The sequence below is a fragment of the Ixodes scapularis genome, unplaced genomic scaffold (assembly GCF_016920785.2).
Source record: "Ixodes scapularis isolate PalLabHiFi unplaced genomic scaffold, ASM1692078v2 PGA_scaffold45__5_contigs__length_3442486, whole genome shotgun sequence".
NCBI lineage: Eukaryota > Metazoa > Arthropoda > Arachnida > Ixodida > Ixodidae > Ixodes > Ixodes scapularis.
In genome coordinates, this window is record NW_024609874.1 from 2,299,908 (window position 1) to 2,320,614 (window position 20,707).

General features: G+C 44.0%; 1 protein-coding gene across 1 annotated transcript in view; it reads left to right on the forward strand.

The window, feature by feature from the left end:
• Positions 1-3,250: 3,250 nt before the first annotated feature.
• Positions 3,251-20,707, forward strand: part of LOC121837522 (connectin-like) — a 207,941-nt gene continuing 190,484 nt past the window's right edge. Inside the window, exon 1 of the mRNA XM_042293131.1 lies at positions 3,251-3,297. Within this exon, the coding sequence (XP_042149065.1) occupies positions 3,251-3,297 (47 nt within the window). The remainder of the gene's footprint in view (positions 3,298-20,707) is intronic.

The window sequence follows — 20,707 nt, forward strand, 5'->3', positions numbered from 1 at the left end:
GGCGCTCAACGTAAATCAAAAGATCAGAGCACAAACGAGACTGGAAAAAAGGAAAGAAAAACAGCAGGAAAAGCAACGATAAAAAGGGATCGACCAGCAAGAATACAGAACGCGACGCCGAGCTGCGCTGTGCGTTGCCAGACGAGACTACGATATTGTCAAAATCCGCTAAACATTCACGTCCTTAAATTATTAGAATCGTATTTTAACGTATATCGAACCCCAGAACACATTACACTACAAATTATTTGATATTGTAGTTTTTCTCAGCACGACTTTTAGAGTACTAACAATAAAATGTACTGCAGTCTCGACCCCAGACGTGCTCATAGTATCCTTGGACGACGAAAGAACCTTTCGTCTGCTCCTTACGTAAGGAAAGGGCGAGACGCGTTTCTGACACGAAACGGCCCCTTTCCTTTTCCCATTTCCTTTCCTTGCGTAAGGTATAAGGAAAGGCGGAAAGTGAAGTGGCGTTCTTGAATTCGGGCGTAAAAACATTTGTCCTCGGAGCCGACGTCGTGTGGCAAAGCCCCTATACTGTAGAAACGTTAGCTCAACCAAGTGAATGTTGAGCTAACGCTCATTCTCCGCCCAAATTCCCAGAAGTAACTGTTATCTTATTCAGAAGTTATAAGTGTTTTTCTTGTATTCCTAAGGGAAAAGTGGTGGCCGACGGAGCCTTCGATTGGCACAAGTTACTAAGAACAGGCCACATTTTTCCATTGAAAATTTTCAATCAATCAAATCACATCAAATCAAATCAAATCAAAGTTTATTTAGACAACCGTCGAGAAATACTGCTGTCTGGGGGGCCGTCACAAAAGGCATCGACATGCCTGACAAGGCGATAGCCCCCCGCCATCTCCACGTCCAGGCAAAATGAAAGACTTAGATGACGAAAACTACATGATCATGAAAGATCGAACATAAAATCCCATAAGCGGTACAGAACACTGTAAACAAAGAGAAAACAATGAACTAAAACCAGACTCTCCCCCACGTAAGACAAACAACAACGAGGCATATCAATTTTTATGCCTGCACAAACATGACAAACAAAGGGGCCACAAACAACAACATAGTGCAGCCAGCCAGCCATCTCTACAAAGAGATGCTGCACAAAAAACAACATACGCGCACAAAACAAAATACTGAAAAAAACATGTTATTTTTGAAGGGACAATAGATAGACATTTATGTTTTTCTTTAAAGCTTGTATAGACATACCTCCCAGAATAATGGTCATGAGATCAGGGTGGTCATTCAGAAGTACAGGTATTTGATAATCTAATTTTTGTATGCCATAGTTTGTGCGTATTTTTCGCCTTCTGTAGCTGGTGTGCCGAAAATTGTAGGGATGATCTGTCCAAAGATACGTACTGAAAAAGACAGTTGGTTCTTACATGTAACTTTTGAATAAGATAGCGGTTCTGAAACTTTGGCATCTGGTTCGAACCGCAAGCGCTACATTTGTGCGGAGAATGCGCGTTCGGCGATGAGTAAATTATTTTTGCGGTGAAAAAAAAAACAAGAACAACAACACTACGTCTTTTTGGGGGCTGTGTGTATATTTTAAATATACTGTCGAAGGATATCCCGGCACTTTTTCGCGGTGTGGCAGGCCTGCCGAGGCGGCTCTCAGATTGACAGTCAGCGAAACGCCGCGTGCCACCGCGGGCTTTGTGGCGGGTCCTAGCCGGGGGTCGGCCTTATCGGGACACGGCAGGAAGCCGATGCGCGCATTATATATCTTGGGGCAGGCGAGCTTGCCTCCAGCGCCGCTGCTGCAGCACTTCTTTGCTTTGGGGGAGTCTCCGGCCGCCATCGCCTGCGCGATCGCCAGGGGCGATACAGTTTATTAGCGCCAATCGGGAGGAGGATGCGAGAGGGTGACCCCCCGCGGACCGTGGGTGGGGTTCGGCCTCGGGGGATGGCCTTGACTTTGGCTGAGTAGCGACGGTCCCCTCTCGAAGGGATCACAAACGATGATGAGATTCCGTAACTGCTTTATTTTTTTCCTTCGCAGCCCATTCTCTCTGTCTTTTTTTTTTCTATTTTTTCTTTCTTTGAGATAATGGGCGAGTGGTGCGTGGGAGAATGGAGGGAGTGAGTAAGTGTCGATGGCGCGGATATAAACATGGGCCGTGCCTCCACTGGGCTCTGCGCCCAAAAGTGAAACTTATACGATTTGGAGCTCTGCCGAGTTTGAGTGTACCTCAGCTGGGAGCGTGGAGCGAAAGCTTGCCCTGCAAAACCTCCTGGGTACGATCCTCACCCCCTGCTCGTTTTGATCTCTATATGAGTTTTGTAGTGGCACGCGTTCGTGTAATCACTGCTGCGTGGTGCACGTTAAAGACCCCAGGTTAGCGGTTGTACTGCACTGGCTAAATTTCTCATCTACAGCTGGGAGACAAGTCACCCGGTGAGGCAAACATCGCATCAAGGCTGCGTAAACATACACGCAACACAGTTTTTTTTCTGTAACTGGTTTGCTGTTTTTTTTTCTTTCTTTGTGCACACTCAGATGAAGACTCGTACGTGATTCGTTACAAGTAACGAAATTACTTGTAATCCGTGACATATATCCAAAGTTTGTAACGGAGAAGTCGATATTTCAAAAGGTAATTGTAAAGTAATTTCTTTAGTTTTTTTATTTCGGGAATTGATTGTAATTCGTAACAATCAATCCCTCTTACAACCAAGGTTACATTGTTTGTTTTTTTTCAATCAGGAAAGAAAAAACAGAAATTTTTATTATCGACAAATAAAATCGTGTTTTTTTTATGGTAAGTTTTACCGGTGTCATCTGCACTTAACGCAAGGTATGGCACCCTTCAGAAGCTGAAAGAATTACTTCGCGTAACCTAAAGCCTCACCGTAAATCTTTTTTCTTTTTTTAAGGTTTGGTTGTTTGCATATCGCAATTCGTCAGCTTGCTTTTCCAAAACGAAGGAGAAAGCACACTTGCACAAAGAACCGGACTCTCCATGCAAAACTGTTAGGCAAACTCCAGAAATTCAAATTTTTCATCTTATTAAAGGAAAAACATCTATGTGCGCACAAACTAATGTAGCGAATCTGTGGGCACCTTTTTTTTTGTTTCTGTTTGTTTACCTCTACACTCTTTCCTTGTTTCCTGCTGTCTAAGAGGGAGAGTATAACTTCTTTGTGACAACAGGAAGATAATCCACACTGAGTTATGATTACAACGCAGTGAAATGCAAAAATGCAAGTGAGCTTGACAAGAATGACGAAAATATTCGTTAATGCACACTGCATGGTGGCAGAAGCAAAGTTAGGTGGAGCCGTACGGCTCCACCTAACTGTGAATTACTGTGAATTAGTCTACTGTAAATAATAATGTTGAAATAGTTCCATTACTAAAATCAAAAACATGAACACGAACAATGAAAGTTTGACTCGGCAGCTTGCAAATAACATAGATATATCATCAAGATATGGGAAAAAATCAAATAAAACCTTCTTCACGGCGCTAGCGCACTTACTTTTCTTACACTTTTATTATTGTGTCGTGTATTATACTACCACAGTTTCAAACAAAAATTTTCTAAATAAAAAAAAAAAGGATCCAGAAAAATCAACCGCGGGAGAGATATCCAGGATATGATGCACTTTCCGCAAACGCCCACTAATGGTTCTAAGAAGAAACAGCAGATACTTGATCGCATAAGCACGAGGGACCCACGAAAAAGAAGAAAAACAAAATTGAAACCGATGCGAGCAAAAAATAAACGCCACATGATAAAATCAGAAAGAGGAGGAAGAGATTGGCAGGCCCAAACTTCCGGCCATCATGCACTCAATTTCCGAATCCCGGCGAGCCGTGGCTCACTCTTCTCTCTGGCTGCGCATTGCTAGTCAATTTCACAGCCGTCTGCGCATCTTCACCGCTTCGTTTCTAAGACGCCGACGAACGAAACTGGGACCTTCTTGTGTGGCTCTTACTGTAGGCATCATTGCAGACCATACTCAGCAACGGATCTAAATTGTGTTGTCTCCATGTCTATACACCCTGGAGTCAGTCTTCCTAAACGGGAGACTTCACTCTCAATTATAGATCGGTAACTCAGCCGGTGCAGTAAAACGAGCGGATTTATGATGGTTTGTTTTTCTGTGTAGCTTCGTTAACACGTATCTTCCGCCGAGAAAGCGTTTGATTGTCCCACCAACAACCCAGGTCCGCCTCGCAATTACGGCCGTGCGGCGTCTAGATGAAAGCTTTACAGGTGAGCGACACTTGTTTAAATTTTGCGCTGAAATGACGTTCTGTCTTCTCTGATTTCTAATCACAATGAACCACTGTTCTCGTGAGTCCTGTAAGACGAGATCGGGATACTATTTTTCGGTCGCTGAACCACCGGCAGGCTACGTTCTCGCGCTAGATGCTACGAGTGGGATAGCTTTTCGCGCTCGTCCACGTCGAAGGAATATTAACGTGTAGGGAATCGTGCGGGCATAAGCTGATAATTCCGGGAAGAGATAAGACCCCCGCGTAAAGTTGCGACTACAGGACCTCGCTGGGCTGGAGTCGCGGACCGATGCGAGCATTGCGGCGACGATTTTCTTAAATTTACTGGTTTTGCTGAACACGCTTCCTGCACCAGCCTGCCTCAACAGTAGGCAACTAAAAGGCCAAGGCGCGACCTGAACAAAGACCTGGTGGATTTATTGACAGGTATTTTGTCCCACTTTACTGAGGCAGTAGGTTGCGGTTACTGGGACCTGCTCCTGCTGATTGCTGGAACTACTTTTTCTGCGAGTTTGAACAGCAATCTGTCTTGAGATTCTTTCAGAAAGAGGGGCAAAACAGTTGAAAACGAAAAGAGATGAAGTTTAACAAGGCGGTAAGTTGGGCTAGTTGGTTGAACATTGTCAAACGTGAAAACAGCGCAAAAAATTGAACAAAGGACAAGTGAAAGAAGTGCACGGACAAAGCGCTTTGTCCGTGCACTTCTTTCACTTGTCCTTTGTTCAATTTTTTGCGCTGTTTTCACGTTTGACAACGAAAAGAGGCTAGCCTAGACTAAATCTCCCGCAGAAATATCTTCAATGCAGATGCCTGCGCATAATTTTAGTCGAATTTTAATGAAAATGTTCATTTGGATGGACAGCTAGAAAAATTTAATTTCTCTTTCAGGTTCAATATGTCCAGACCACATGCAAGAGTTTAAATATTGGGTGGGGGTTTGAATTATACTTTCCTGTCTAGGAAATTTTAGGAAGAAAATGTTATGTCGCAAAGAAAACACCAGTGACACATGATATGTTGCCATTATTAGAACCATCTTTATTGTCTCGAAAAATAATCCGTGGTTGTCAGTGTTTAATGGCTGCTTCAATGAATAAAGTTTGTTTCGTACTATTTCCTGGACACACATAAATTAATTAAAAAAATATTTCTTGCATGTTTTTACGCGTTTCCAGGAATGTACCGCATTTTCCGGGCTATAGTCTGTGGACTGTACACATTTAAAAGTTGAAATTTTAGGTTGTGTAAGAGGAGTTTTGATTTTAAATATCAATGATTATAAGACGAGACAGATTTTGTGACTGAAATAGTATTTTAATGAAGATTTATGTATATTATATACTTTTTTGAGCTAAAAACCATACCTTTCTTAAGGTGTGCTGTCTGCCAGAAGATTTTTGTGTCGACTAATGATCAGGGGCAGACTATGCACAGAGTGTAAACAATCTAAGCAAAAACGTTTATTTTTGACTTCAAATTCGCCCCTGCAGAATATTCTCCGGAAAATACGGTACAACAGCATAATACAACGCTTTTGGTAATGTTTTGTTGACAGTGAAACACATTTTTATTTACAGTTTTATCACAACCATGAGTAGGTAAGCATACACAAACTTGTGTCAATATAAAAATTCTTCCGATGCCCTTACCACGGTGACATTGGCGCAGACTCAAAGTATGCCCAGCGGGACACTTGCAGATGATGTAGACATTTCAAGGAGCTTGGCCTTTCGAAGAACTTGTAGGGCCAAGAACCCAGACTACTTCAGGGATCTTGCATGGCAGATCAGCTATTCGTGATCTTCAAAATGTCAAGAAAGATATCTCCCAGTTCGTGAGAAAGCAGTCATCACCTAGACGTATAGTACATTTAGCTAAGTTATACTTAAACTTGGGGTATAGACTAAGATAAGACATGTAACTTGAAAAGAGAAGAGGCTACAGAGGTTACAAAATAACTAACAATACTTCTCAATGGCTAAGAACTGGGCACATATAGAGAATGCAAAATAGGCGGGGAAAGGTCACCTGCATACTATAGCGAGAGAGTGAAATTTAATTTAAATCAACTAAGAATCTTTCACATGCAATTACACGGTTGGTAGGTTCCCTGCGATTAGTCTCCACTCAATTAAGGTAACCTAGGCTGGCGTCTCGTCTAGTAACTTGTTGTATGTTGAGCCTCAGCATCGTCCTTGCAGGTGTTCACGAAGTGCACGTCACAGATCCACGCTGACGATCGCGGAATCCGAACTGAACCGCCCCCACTGAAAAAGTAATCAAGAGCATAAGATCTCTGGTGTGATCAGAGGAAAATCAACACGAAATAATAAAAAAAAAAAAAACTATCATTGTCCTTGACAAGGAATGGCGTGCCAGGCATTTTTTTTTAGGAGGGGGGCTGCTTGAAGTGTGCGTTCCTTGTGTGTGGGCAAGGAGGGGGATGCATGTGTATATTATAGGGTCGTACATGATGGCGATAAACAGCTCAACAAACGGGAACAGCGATTAAGCAACACACACGCAGGACAAAGCTGTACTCGCCACCACTATAAGCCCCTCCTTTAGCTACAAAGTAAGAACGGCAGAACGTCTCTTCTGAACGGCCGACCTTCAGCACGTCTTCGTTGCCCTTCGCAGCGATTTGGCTGCACGTGCACGCTCGAGGCTCGCGAGATAGAGGTCCTATCGAAGGTTGGAAGCTAGTGCGGGAGGTGGAGTAACTGAAGCGTCTCATACCGTTTTCTTCCTGTCAGTGATTATAGTTGAAATATTCGTGCCAAAGGGATCCAACACCACGACCCAGGCCCCGTCAAACACTTCAAGGTCCTATCGAAGGTTGGAAGCTAGTGCGGGAGGTGGAGTAACTGAAGCGTCTCATACCGTTTTCTTCCTGTCAGTGATTATAGTTGAAATATTCGTGCCAAAGGGATCCAACACCACGACCCAGGCCCCGTCAAACACTTCAAGGTCCTATCGAAGGTTGGAAGCTAGTGCGGGAGGTGGAGTAACTGAAGCGTCTCATACCGTTTTCTTCCTGTCAGTGATTATAGTTGAAATATTCGTGCCAAAGGGATCCAACACCACGACCCAGGCCCCGTCAAACACTTCAAGGTCCTATCGAAGGTTGGAAGCTAGTGCGGGAGGTGGAGTAACTGAAGCGTCTCATACCGTTTTCTTCCTGTCAGTGATTATAGTTGAAATATTCGTGCCAAAGGGATCCAACACCACGACCCAGGCCCCGTCAAACACTTCAAGGTCCTATCGAAGGTTGGAAGCTAGTGCGGGAGGTGGAGTAACTGAAGCGTCTCATACCGTTTTCTTCCTGTCAGTGATTATAGTTGAAATATTCGTGCCAAAGGGATCCAACACCACGACCCAGGCCCCGTCAAACACTTCAAGGTCCTATCGAAGGTTGGAAGCTAGTGCGGGAGGTGGAGTAACTGAAGCGTCTCATACCGTTTTCTTCCTGTCAGTGATTATAGTTGAAATATTCGTGCCAAAGGGATCCAACACCACGACCCAGGCCCCGTCAAACACTTCAAGGTCCTATCGAAGGTTGGAAGCTAGTGCGGGAGGTGGAGTAACTGAAGCGTCTCATACCGTTTTCTTCCTGTCAGTGATTATAGTTGAAATATTCGTGCCAAAGGGATCCAACACCACGACCCAGGCCCCGTCAAACACTTCAAGGTCCTATCGAAGGTTGGAAGCTAGTGCGGGAGGTGGAGTAACTGAAGCGTCTCATACCGTTTTCTTCCTGTCAGTGATTATAGTTGAAATATTCGTGCCAAAGGGATCCAACACCACGACCCAGGCCCCGTCAAACACTTCAAGGTCCTATCGAAGGTTGGAAGCTAGTGCGGGAGGTGGAGTAACTGAAGCGTCTCATACCGTTTTCTTCCTGTCAGTGATTATAGTTGAAATATTCGTGCCAAAGGGATCCAACACCACGACCCAGGCCCCGTCAAACACTTCAAGGTCCTATCGAAGGTTGGAAGCTAGTGCGGGAGGTGGAGTAACTGAAGCGTCTCATACCGTTTTCTTCCTGTCAGTGATTATAGTTGAAATATTCGTGCCAAAGGGATCCAACACCACGACCCAGGCCCCGTCAAACACTTCAAGGTCCTATCGAAGGTTGGAAGCTAGTGCGGGAGGTGGAGTAACTGAAGCGTCTCATACCGTTTTCTTCCTGTCAGTGATTATAGTTGAAATATTCGTGCCAAAGGGATCCAACACCACGACCCAGGCCCCGTCAAACACTTCAAGGTCCTATCGAAGGTTGGAAGCTAGTGCGGGAGGTGGAGTAACTGAAGCGTCTCATACCGTTTTCTTCCTGTCAGTGATTATAGTTGAAATATTCGTGCCAAAGGGATCCAACACCACGACCCAGGCCCCGTCAAACACTTCAAGGTCCTATCGAAGGTTGGAAGCTAGTGCGGGAGGTGGAGTAACTGAAGCGTCTCATACCGTTTTCTTCCTGTCAGTGATTATAGTTGAAATATTCGTGCCAAAGGGATCCAACACCACGACCCAGGCCCCGTCAAACACTTCAAGGTCCTATCGAAGGTTGGAAGCTAGTGCGGGAGGTGGAGTAACTGAAGCGTCTCATACCGTTTTCTTCCTGTCAGTGATTATAGTTGAAATATTCGTGCCAAAGGGATCCAACACCACGACCCAGGCCCCGTCAAACACTTCAAGGTCCTATCGAAGGTTGGAAGCTAGTGCGGGAGGTGGAGTAACTGAAGCGTCTCATACCGTTTTCTTCCTGTCAGTGATTATAGTTGAAATATTCGTGCCAAAGGGATCCAACACCACGACCCAGGCCCCGTCAAACACTTCAAGGTCCTATCGAAGGTTGGAAGCTAGTGCGGGAGGTGGAGTAACTGAAGCGTCTCATACCGTTTTCTTCCTGTCAGTGATTATAGTTGAAATATTCGTGCCAAAGGGATCCAACACCACGACCCAGGCCCCGTCAAACACTTCAAGGTCCTATCGAAGGTTGGAAGCTAGTGCGGGAGGTGGAGTAACTGAAGCGTCTCATACCGTTTTCTTCCTGTCAGTGATTATAGTTGAAATATTCGTGCCAAAGGGATCCAACACCACGACCCAGGCCCCGTCAAACACTTCAAGGTCCTATCGAAGGTTGGAAGCTAGTGCGGGAGGTGGAGTAACTGAAGCGTCTCATACCGTTTTCTTCCTGTCAGTGATTATAGTTGAAATATTCGTGCCAAAGGGATCCAACACCACGACCCAGGCCCCGTCAAACACTTCAAGGTCCTATCGAAGGTTGGAAGCTAGTGCGGGAGGTGGAGTAACTGAAGCGTCTCATACCGTTTTCTTCCTGTCAGTGATTATAGTTGAAATATTCGTGCCAAAGGGATCCAACACCACGACCCAGGCCCCGTCAAACACTTCAAGGTCCTATCGAAGGTTGGAAGCTAGTGCGGGAGGTGGAGTAACTGAAGCGTCTCATACCGTTTTCTTCCTGTCAGTGATTATAGTTGAAATATTCGTGCCAAAGGGATCCAACACCACGACCCAGGCCCCGTCAAACACTTCAAGGTCCTATCGAAGGTTGGAAGCTAGTGCGGGAGGTGGAGTAACTGAAGCGTCTCATACCGTTTTCTTCCTGTCAGTGATTATAGTTGAAATATTCGTGCCAAAGGGATCCAACACCACGACCCAGGCCCCGTCAAACACTTCAAGGTCCTATCGAAGGTTGGAAGCTAGTGCGGGAGGTGGAGTAACTGAAGCGTCTCATACCGTTTTCTTCCTGTCAGTGATTATAGTTGAAATATTCGTGCCAAAGGGATCCAACACCACGACCCAGGCCCCGTCAAACACTTCAAGGGAAGCAACAGACGCGCACATAAATCAACTATTCCGTCACGCAGGCACTGCCAACTGACTTTCCCGCGTTCAGCAGTCACGCTGTTTTTGTTCTGGCATCAATTCCATTTCGTTTTTCCGGCGGGTTTAGCAGAACTCACCTTCCAACGAAGGAGAAACTTACTTTTGTCGGAGCACTGACGGGGTCCAGGCTTGGCGCCGTTCAAGTCTCGTACGGCTTTTCAGGGAAGCGGCAGAAATTTTAGGTCTGACTACAAGAATATCGGAGGTTGTTACAGCAATCAATAACAAAAGGTTTGTGCTAGCCGGGCTTTAATATCTTTTCTATCTATGTTAATACTACTGACTAGCGTACCGGACCACCTATGGTGGCGAAGCGGGGTGAAAAACAACGAGCAACTAGGATTGGCGTGTACCGCCAGGGGCTGGAATGGAGCTGTAGTCAGCGGCGAAACTTGAGCGCTTCGGTCCTATAACACTTGCGTTTTGTTTTTCACCCTAGGACAGTTTCGTTTCAAGCAGACATCCACACGTTACCCAGAAAAGTAGCTAAATCCCGTCACTGGTTACTCGCTCGAAAACTAACTAAATATATTACTCGTTACAGAACCTTAAAAGGAACGCGTTACTTTACTACAAAATAACGAATTACTTTTCTCGTTACTGGATGACCAAATCCACAACTGCTTTTGTTTCGTGGTTTATTGTTTTCTTTTCAGTAGTCGTTTTCTTAAGTGGTAGCTGCATCTTGAAGTTTTCATCAGTTTTCCCCGCTTTATTTAGAATACATCCTCGGCGACGCTGAACACTCGTTTTACTGGCGCGATCGAGGGAACGACGGTGTTCTTCTTCAGTAAGAGATGGCAATGGTAGAATTCCCCTCTTTCTTTTGTTCTCTCTGCTTCTAATGTTCGAAGTTGACAGTGGGTTATGTGCCTTCCCCCGTTGGCAACCTCCGGGCTTACATTCGGTCTGTACAGGATTGCAGAAAGGTTCAACTAGCGAACATTATTGTGTTATCTGGGTCAAGGTCATTCCCAGCTGTGCAGCTTGACTGACGTGTTCAGAGATAAACCTTGTTATACTGTCACACTGTTTAGTCGCTTTTCGGGTTGCCCATCTGCCTTTGTCTCGATGGACGCGCACTTAGGTTAGAATTAAAACGAGACTTTTTAAACGTTGTTGTACACGTTACTCCTCAAATGTAATAAAATACCGTCACTCGTTACTTGGCCTTATAAGCAACTAAATACGCTACTAGTTACCAAAAGAAAGTATCTAGGCTGAAGTAACCCGTTCCTAGTAACGCGTTACGTACATGCCTTTGCCAAAGTAACGCCGCGGAAGTAACAAATTACTTTTTGATGTAACGGTCACTTTTATGGAAGTGTAACAGCAACTGCAATTAGTTACAATTTAGCCATTGGTAATTGTAAATGTAATTGCTAACTCTTTTTTTAGTAACGTATCTTACTTGTTCTGGAGCATAGAGTGTTCCACAATGTAGTCAAAAGATCAATTGCGAGTTTTTCATTCATTGGGACAACCAACGAGACTTGTTATCGGCGTCATGATGCAATTTAGAAGAAAAAAAAGATAAAACAATTAGTAAGTCGTTTCTTGTCAGAGTTAAGTCACATTTATTTTATTTAAATCAGATTAATTGAAAACTAGAGGTTCTTTACTACTACATATCTATCTGCAATGCATTTCTGAGCATTGCAGATTGATACATACATACATTTTATTGACTCAGTGGGACTATTAAAGACATACGTTTGCGGGCACATCAAAGCCAGCGAAGGGCTTGTGGGATGACACCCTAAAAAAAAAAATTAGAAAAGTCCACTTAAGTGATAAGGTAAAGGCATTGCCTTATCATCGTATGATAGATCGTATGATCACTGATAACAATGCGGGAGTAATAATGATTGCAAAAGTACGGTGTATGTAGCCACATTTTATTGGTGTAATCCCCGCCATACTAGGGAAAAAAAAGCTTGATTGTTTGTTGGCTAGATAAAACGATTTTGTTTCGCGTTCTAGATCCCTGCAATAATACATTACATTTTTTTTCAGATTTTGTTTCTTTTGCACATCGATTTTGTTGCACGAGGACGCCAGGCAACGGTCGAACAAAGTAGTAGAAATGAAGCTCAATACTCCGACTTTTTTTTGAAGAGCACCTATTTTTGGTCGCGTTCAGCCTGATATAAATATTTCTTAATACAATAGAAGACAAACGCAAACAAAAATCCTCAAATGATAGACAAGCGCTAAATACAGAATAGTTTCGGGATTGCTTTGCAGGAGAGGTTCCATTGAAATCATCACAGTAAAAGTGGCCTGATTTAAATCACAATTTAAAGAATGAATGAAATGACGATTTATACTATACTGATTTTTATTATCTACCATGTCCATTATTCACGCGGTTTCGGCAGAAATTGGATGAAGTCCTTTTTTGCCACTATAGCTGATACACCATAACCATTAAGCCGCAGGGTAACACAGCTGATGTATCATACAGAAATCAGTGAGCAGAGAATGTCGGAGGCGTTCCTTAATTCTATGACTGTCAGATTGGCAGTCATACAATTGCATATTGCAGGCATGTTAGAAGCTTACGTCTATAGGAAGCAAACTCGCTTCGAACCTGGCTCAGGCGTGTCTGCGAAAAATACTACTGTCATCATATGTCTGCGGGGCACATACTGTTTCCTTCTTTTGTGTTGGGGGGTTGTGGGGATATTTATACAGCGTGCAGTTGGTCAGCCATTAAAGTTGCGACGAGTCACACGCTGTAGATGAACTATTTAGCCAGTACAGTACAACCGCTAGCCTGGGGTCTTTAACGTGCACCACGCAGTAGTGATACACGACCGCACGCCGGTACGATGCTCATCCAGATCGAAAGGGGCAGGGGTGGGGCTCGAACCCAGGATCCCTGGGTTCTGCAGCGCGAGCTTTCGCTCCACGCGCGTCGAGCTGGGTGTGCGCTTTAGCAGCTTTAACCCACTCGGCCACCGATCCCACTTCTTTTGTGTTATGTGTGAACAGTGTTACTGCGGCTTTACCCCGGACCGTTCTCATTGGCTGGATCGGTTAAACGGAGAAAACCAACAAGTGCAGGGCTCAAGAGTGCATCTCGGGACAATACGCAGCTGCAAGAATCTTTGCGAGTGTATGTAACGTCAAAACGTTCGAAGAAAGTCCATGCGCTTAGTAGTTTTCCTCTTTTTCCTCTGTACGCATTTATCTTATTATGCGGGTGTTGCTTTTATTTTCCCGTAAGTGTCTCATATGTTTATGTTCTTTTTGTTTGTTTTTTTTGTTTTTCTGAAGAGGCCCATCTAGGCCCATTCATTTTTTACTACTCGCCCAATTTCCATCGTTTCTTGTGCTTTGAGCGCTACAAACATTCTGGATACGCGTACTAGAATTCAAGCGCGTTTGGGTCGAACACGCGAACAGTTCCGAAAGGGAAGCACTCGAACAAAGCGGGGCTGTTTGTCTTCTGCAGCGGACCGGAAACCCGTACCGCGTTGTTTGAATAGACCGTGGTCCTCGAAAGACGTACGCGACGGCGTCAGTTGAAGGGGAACAAAAGAGTCCTCAACGTTGATCTTTTTTTCTTTTATATCTATGCGCTCTTACTCGTTGCAAAAAAAAAAGAATTAGAAGAGCGTACGAGCGCCCATTTCGTTCATCCGCGGAGTAGATGTAGAGTGTGGAGTACAGAATAATTTTTGGTCCCACACGTGGAATGCTGAGCTCGGCTGGACAGTACGAGATGACCATAGTTTAGGTTTCATTGGTGTTCGACCTGGACGGGGACATTACAACTCTAAACAATCACTAAAAGAAAAGATGAACGACGGACACTGCAGCTAATTCTTGTGTCGTATGGACTTGGTAAATGGTTTAGCAGTACGTTTCTTGCACGGATACTCGCACTTGTATTATAACTAGGGTTCAGCATTTTCGGTTTCTATTTCTTCGAAATCCGGCGGACTTATATCGGTGTTTATTTTAAAATTAAATTTTCGGTTTTTTTGGCATATATTTATGCCCAACAAAATTTTTCGGTTATTTTCGGTGAATATAAAATAAACAACAATGGACACCGGATCAGATTATCCTTGTAGCGCTGATATTTGTGATCACTCAAACAATAACGGCACAGATGCGTCGAAAAAGAAATGGACAGTTCATTTGGCAAATGTGTGCAACTGTAAAGGAAACAAGAAAAAAATACAGAAGCACAAACAAGTCAGATATGAAGCCTACGCCCAAAATCATGGTACTTCACCTTCTGTATATCAGGATTACGTGATCTTATTAGAGTACACACACACATGTACTTTCCCAGGCTCTCCTCGTTGATCCGCACTCTTTCTTTCCTGTTAGTATGACACTGAGCTTTGAGAATGCCCTGTCAACGCTAACACTGGACACTGGCAGGTTGAAGAGATGAAGCGCTGCCTGAGCCAAAATCGGCCAATCAACCAATTGTGACCGCCAAAAGAGGCACGGTGCGACGTTTTGAAGCACAACACAACATAGAGAGCATCCATCAAGTCAGTCTTCCTTATAACGAGTTTGAAAACACGCTCCTACATGGCGAAGTCATGGGGCATTTCGGACTTCACGTTTCAATCGATGATGCGAACATTAAACCAAAACGTCGTGATGGCACCCGTGTATTCAATACATTCGAACACGTTTCGATAGACATTGTCGTTGCTCGCTTTCGCCAAGGCTCTGCCGTACGACTGGAAAGTCAAAGTGACCTTTTTTGGTTAAAACTGAATTAAAAAAAAAAAAATGTGTTCGACGTACTTTTATCGGTTTTCGTCGGTTTAAATCGAAAATGCCGAACCTAGAAACTGACGTTTTTCGGTTAAAACCGAATTTCTGAAAATGTATTCGGCGTACTTTTACCGGTTTAAACCGAAAAATCTGAACCCTGGTTATAACCGAACTAAAAACAATTCAGATTTGGTTTGTATTTAATGACCGGGTAACAATTGTGACCCCAGCTTTAATATGCAAGTTCTCTAAGACTCAAGGCCGTTTTCTTGATACTTCATAATATAATAAAAAAAGTAAATGAGATTTCTGCCAGGTGCAAATTAATTTGCTTAATCGATTAAATAATTGTTAATTTAAGCCACAGCTCTCACATACACCTAGACTTCCTAACATAAGCCCATGCGAATTTGTGAAAGGGTGGCGACAGAGCATCGTCAAATTTATACGCTCTATGCACTTCTTTCATCTTAAGATCCCATTTGCAAGGTAGCAGTTTTTTCTGAAAGTTTAGGCAGACCTTTTTGGTTTTCTCCCCGACTTACTGAACACCTCGATATCCGAACTATGTAATTTTACCCTTCACTCTGATAAATACACTAAAACGCCACACGTAATTTCCTCTCGGAATTTCAAATCAAGCAAAAAAAAAAAAGAACTAAATTAAGTAGAACAATTGAGATAGATCTTTATCTTGAGCACTATAATTCATGTAATGTGGTATTTAAAGTGCGGTCGTTTAAATTTGCATAGAAGACAATAGAGTTATTTCCAGTGTGGAATATTGTTTATACATTTGAACCCGAAATCTACCGGAGAAATTAACGTCGCGTGATGCCATGACACGTGACCGGGCATCACGGGAAGTGGTCACGTGACGTTATGTCTGTGTCCAGTCATAGCGCCACGCGATGTCGTGATGTCACGTGACGTCCATTTGTCCACTAAATATAGCGGCAAAATACACGGACAGAGGTATAAACAAACTAAGACACTTCTGAAATAGCTTTCAAAGCGAACGCATAAAAATGAAACCGTAAAATTGCATCCTCTATTTTTAAAAGGCAACTCCTATTTTCGCCTTCTGCAGGCTGCTGTCTTTTTCCAGTGGGATGCGGAACGCGTTTTAGAATGCGTAGAAGTTTTTTTCAAGGTTTAGCCAGGCATATGTTTACGGCCGAGTGACTCGGCACTTTTCGCCTGGGTGATGAGCGCTTGGAAGTCGTAAAAGTGCGTCCCTGAAGCGCTTTCGAACAAAAACCCCGCTCAACCAAAAAAGAAGAGACCTTTTTTTTTTTTTCTCCAGGGCTTGAATTGACCGCTTGGCGTCTAACGATAACAGGTGTCCGCTTAAAAACAACTCGACTTGGCTGAACTAAATTCTTGGGATTTATAATTTGACAAGGTTGACATAGCACTAACAGAGCTTTGCAGATTAATAAACTCCGATTGAACTCCTCATTAGCGTCTGAAAATTCTGGTTGCGATTCTTCACGCGCAATTTACTCGATAACAGGAACTCTATACATATGTGAATAGATGCAATGCAGAAAAATTAATTTTTGTAAAATAAATAAATAAAAGTTAATAGATAGGGCTTTTCCCTTCGGCTTCGATTGAGCTGTCCCTCGACTTTCGAGTACTTTTATCAGGAAGCGATTCGTTTCCGTTTTTTGCGGTCGCACTGTATTTATTGACTCCAGATGTGCAAACAAAGACAAATGGTAAGCCACTTCTGTAATTCACCTCTGGATAAGGTTGGATATAAAGATATCCATGACGACTGGCAAGGAAATGTTGCCGCCAAAAAAACGAGTCTGACTCAAGCAACATCTGGAGTTACACGGACTCGAAGGGGTCAGATAAAAGAACGACCTTGTTTTCTGTCGTTCTCGTGACTCAATATATGTCTTTATCTCCTCTCTACTATATCTTCTCGAAAACCGACTTGTACGTTGCCCCTCGTTACTTATCTACGGTAGCAAAGTGCTTAGAGTTATTGGAGAATTGTAGTAGATCGTTTTTCTCCTCCGCTACGGTATCCCCGAAGAAACCGCCGCAGCTGCGCATGCGCGCCCCCAGCCTTGTTTGCATAGTTCAAGGTCGTGTGGCGGATTACGGAGCGCTATCGGGTGCTTAGAGGGCTGCGGAAACGCTCTACTACAATTCCCTATTGTGAACAGAATTTTGTTTCGGGTTATAATTAATTTTGACCGAGTAACCAGTGAGTAACCTTTCACGAAGAATGTGCACAATACTAGCGCTCTCATCACATCCAGGGATATTGGTGGGACGTGGAATAGAACGCTCCGCTGGAAGTCCGATGACGGCGGCTCCGAGCCGCGGTGATGCCGTACGCGGCGATGTTCCAAATGACTACGCGGTGATTCATTACTGCGTAGTCATTTGACTACGCAGTACTCAAATGACTACGCAGTAATCATTTGAGTACGAGTCACTTAACGAGTCACTTAAAAGTAACTTCATTACTTTTTAAGTGACTCGAACGTATGTTTCTACTTCTACTCCGAGACCGCAGAAGCCCGTTACCGGAACTTCGAAGGAGGAGTCCAGCGAATGGCGTGACGATTAGACTCAAAACTGCCCCCTCTGCTGTCTTCTCTGACTGCTGATGAAACGCAGCGCGTGACTTGTTATCTCCAGGCTTCTCGCCCCGTAATGTACTCCTCGGCGTTCTTTTTTGGCCGATGCAGTCATTTGATTGGTTGCGGAGCTATGAGAACATGCTCTGGACTCGCCAGGCCGTGCGTTTCTAAATACACCAGGGACAAGAGGGACCCTGAGGCTGAAAATTGACGTGCTCGGATCATAAGTGCGGATAATGCTCTCGAGGTGTTCACCTTGTCGGCACACCTGTCTTCATTCAAATATGACCTTCTCTCGTAAATCGCAAGAGATCTTTCTGGACTCGGGGTTGACCAGAAGGTATGCTTGCGGACACGCTCGACATACATTTGGCCAATAGTGGCTCCTCGTTTCCGTGTCGTTAGCCTCAATAAATATTTGAACCCTCTCAACGAACCTTTCTATCCCTTATCAAGCGGGCACAAAATGCCGGATCACTGGAATGGGCCTCTGAGATATATTAGGCGCGCGCGGCGTCACATATTTCCCAGATGAGACCTACTGCGCAAGCTCAGAACGCGCTCTATATTTCGGTGGACAAACATGGCGGCATGCAGAAGGCGGCATTTCCAACGTCCCTAGACAACACGGTTCTCGCAACATGTTCTTTACAGGTACAGGACTCGGTAGATACAACCTGACCGTCGGCGAACGCCTCAGTAATAGATACACTGTGCGCTATCTTCGGACTGCACACACATTTAGATCTGCAGCACGCGACCGCAGCCCAGTAAACGCCGCACAACGTCCGAATAGTCTAAGCAAGCGGAATGATAAGATAAGGAGTGGCGACGACTCGGTCCACGCGCGTAGTCATAAGAAAGGGAATAGCTTGTTTACCCTCCCTGTTTACAAGACTACGGGCTTGACTACATTTGTACAAAGCGCGACAATGTTAGTGGAAACACGACATCAGCACTTGAATTTTGCCAGTGATGATTATACTAGGTGCCACCTCAAGGAAAGGGCAAGTTTAGCGCATTGTTCATAGTTGCGTGAAGTATTTCCTACAGGATTTGCATGTAAGAGGGAAAACGATGCATTTCGCATGTGGAATTTCGATCGCTTTAATAATATAATAAAAGTGTGTCTTAAATGCATATACAATTATCTTAATACTCCGCATGAACTGAAAAATTAATAACGCTCCGTATGAGCCAATTTTTTTTCTACGCGCAATTCTTATTTTTAATTAGAATTGTTTGTTACTTAAAAAATGTTGTAGATTACAATTACAAATTGCAGAGCCTCAAATGTAATGGAATAGCGTTACAAATTACTTTCGCTGAAAAGAAACTGATTACTTTACTCGTTACGTAACAAATTACTTTCACGTTACTTTTTACGTACACTTATCCAGAAAAAAAAAAAATTTTGTTTATACATTTTTCGAAAATGCTTTTTAACGCTACTTTTCATTTCTCATACGTCTGTATTATAGCAGTCTTTGTAAAAATAAAATATTGTATTTAAGAGGAAGAGTGTAGGTGCACTCCGTTCACCTGTCAGCTGACAGGGCACCGAAAGCTTCAACCACACCCGCCCTCCCGCTAGCTTACGGCCTCCGCAAATCATTCCTGGAATTATGCAGACAAAGCTAGAGGTACGCATGCTCAGTAGCAGCGGCTACCTCCGCTATGAGATTCGGAGCTGAAGAAGCAATCTACGAAAGCGCCCTTTTGAATCGGGTGTTTCGCCTGTTATTCACTAGAAACGAAAACTTGGTTCTAGCGTTACAAAGTATACCCAATGCAGAATGCAGGCGTCCCAGCTTACCTAAATGTGTTGCCGTATATTAGAGTTGGTTGTTCTTGCTGATGACAATGTATATTTTTTTGGCAAGCAAAGTATGCACTGAAACTCTAGGTTTCGGTTTTCCTTAATGCCCTGAATTTTAAACATCTCATTAAGAGATGGCCATGGAGACGACGGACATTGCATGACCGAAAACTCGACCAGTAAGAGAAGTGGCGGTTACTGGTTATCGATCGTTTCATCGGTTCTCACTTTCATACTGATATTTCGTGAACGCCACTTCAGGGGAGGGAATAGAGAGCGAGAGAAGCGGTGGCCATCGGTCTCACAAAACAGTAGAAAACTGAAACCACTTTTACGCGTTCTCTCTCTCTCTCTCTCTTTGTCAGCACTCCTAATACCCCTGTCAGACGGACACCTAAAAGGACCTTTAGTGGCGATGTCATTTAGGCAGTGCCACACGGCAACTAAAATGGCATTTAACGTAAAGGTCCTTTTCATGAACCTGAGTTCCCGCAACTCCTTTACGGCTGCTAAAGGCCTACTCTCGCCAGCAGCGGTCTACACTGGAGAAGCGAATTAAAATAAATAATCATACCGACATCTAAAATCAATGCGTTTGCACTTTTATTATTGAAAAAGAGCGTGTTTCACGTCTATTCTGTTCAAACCTAGTTCTACTAATAGTTTTCTGTACTCACGGCCCCAGCTATCTAGTAGGCCTCGTCGCCGCCTGCTCGCGTCGTCTGTTTCGGCACTTCGGTTTTGCTCCTCTCGATTTTCTTTACAAATATAGTTATCTAGCGTTTATTTCACTACTTATATTACTATCCGTACTTTATATATTTAAGGTTTTTTTGTGCATATACATTTTTGTATCCCGCTCTCGGGTCGTGCGATACGTCGATCGATGGAGGAGCGTCCACGAGTAGGAAGGGGTCGCCGCGCTTCCATTGGAGCGTTGAGGCGACCTGGGCGCTGATACGACTTTGGGAGGATCGTCTGAAAGACCTCCAACGCGTGCGATGAACCTCAAGCGCGAGCACGACACCGAACTGAACAGGGCAAAAGCGTAGCAGAAGCACGGAAAGGAGCGGGAGCACTGAGCAACATTAGGGCTAGACCCCCTAGTTAGTATACCAACCAAGGTTGGTTAGTACTGAAGCGGGAGACGCCCAGGGTTGCTGCTAGTCGCCAAAGAAAACACTTTGCTTGGGCTTTAAGTGGACTTTGTTGTAATTACTCGACTAAACTCGTCATTTTGTCTTTTTTAATATATTGTTTGCTTCGGAAAAACTTTAAAAAAATATTTATATCCACAAAATATTATTTTTTTGGCGTGAACAGAATTTATGCGTTTGAACCGAGCTA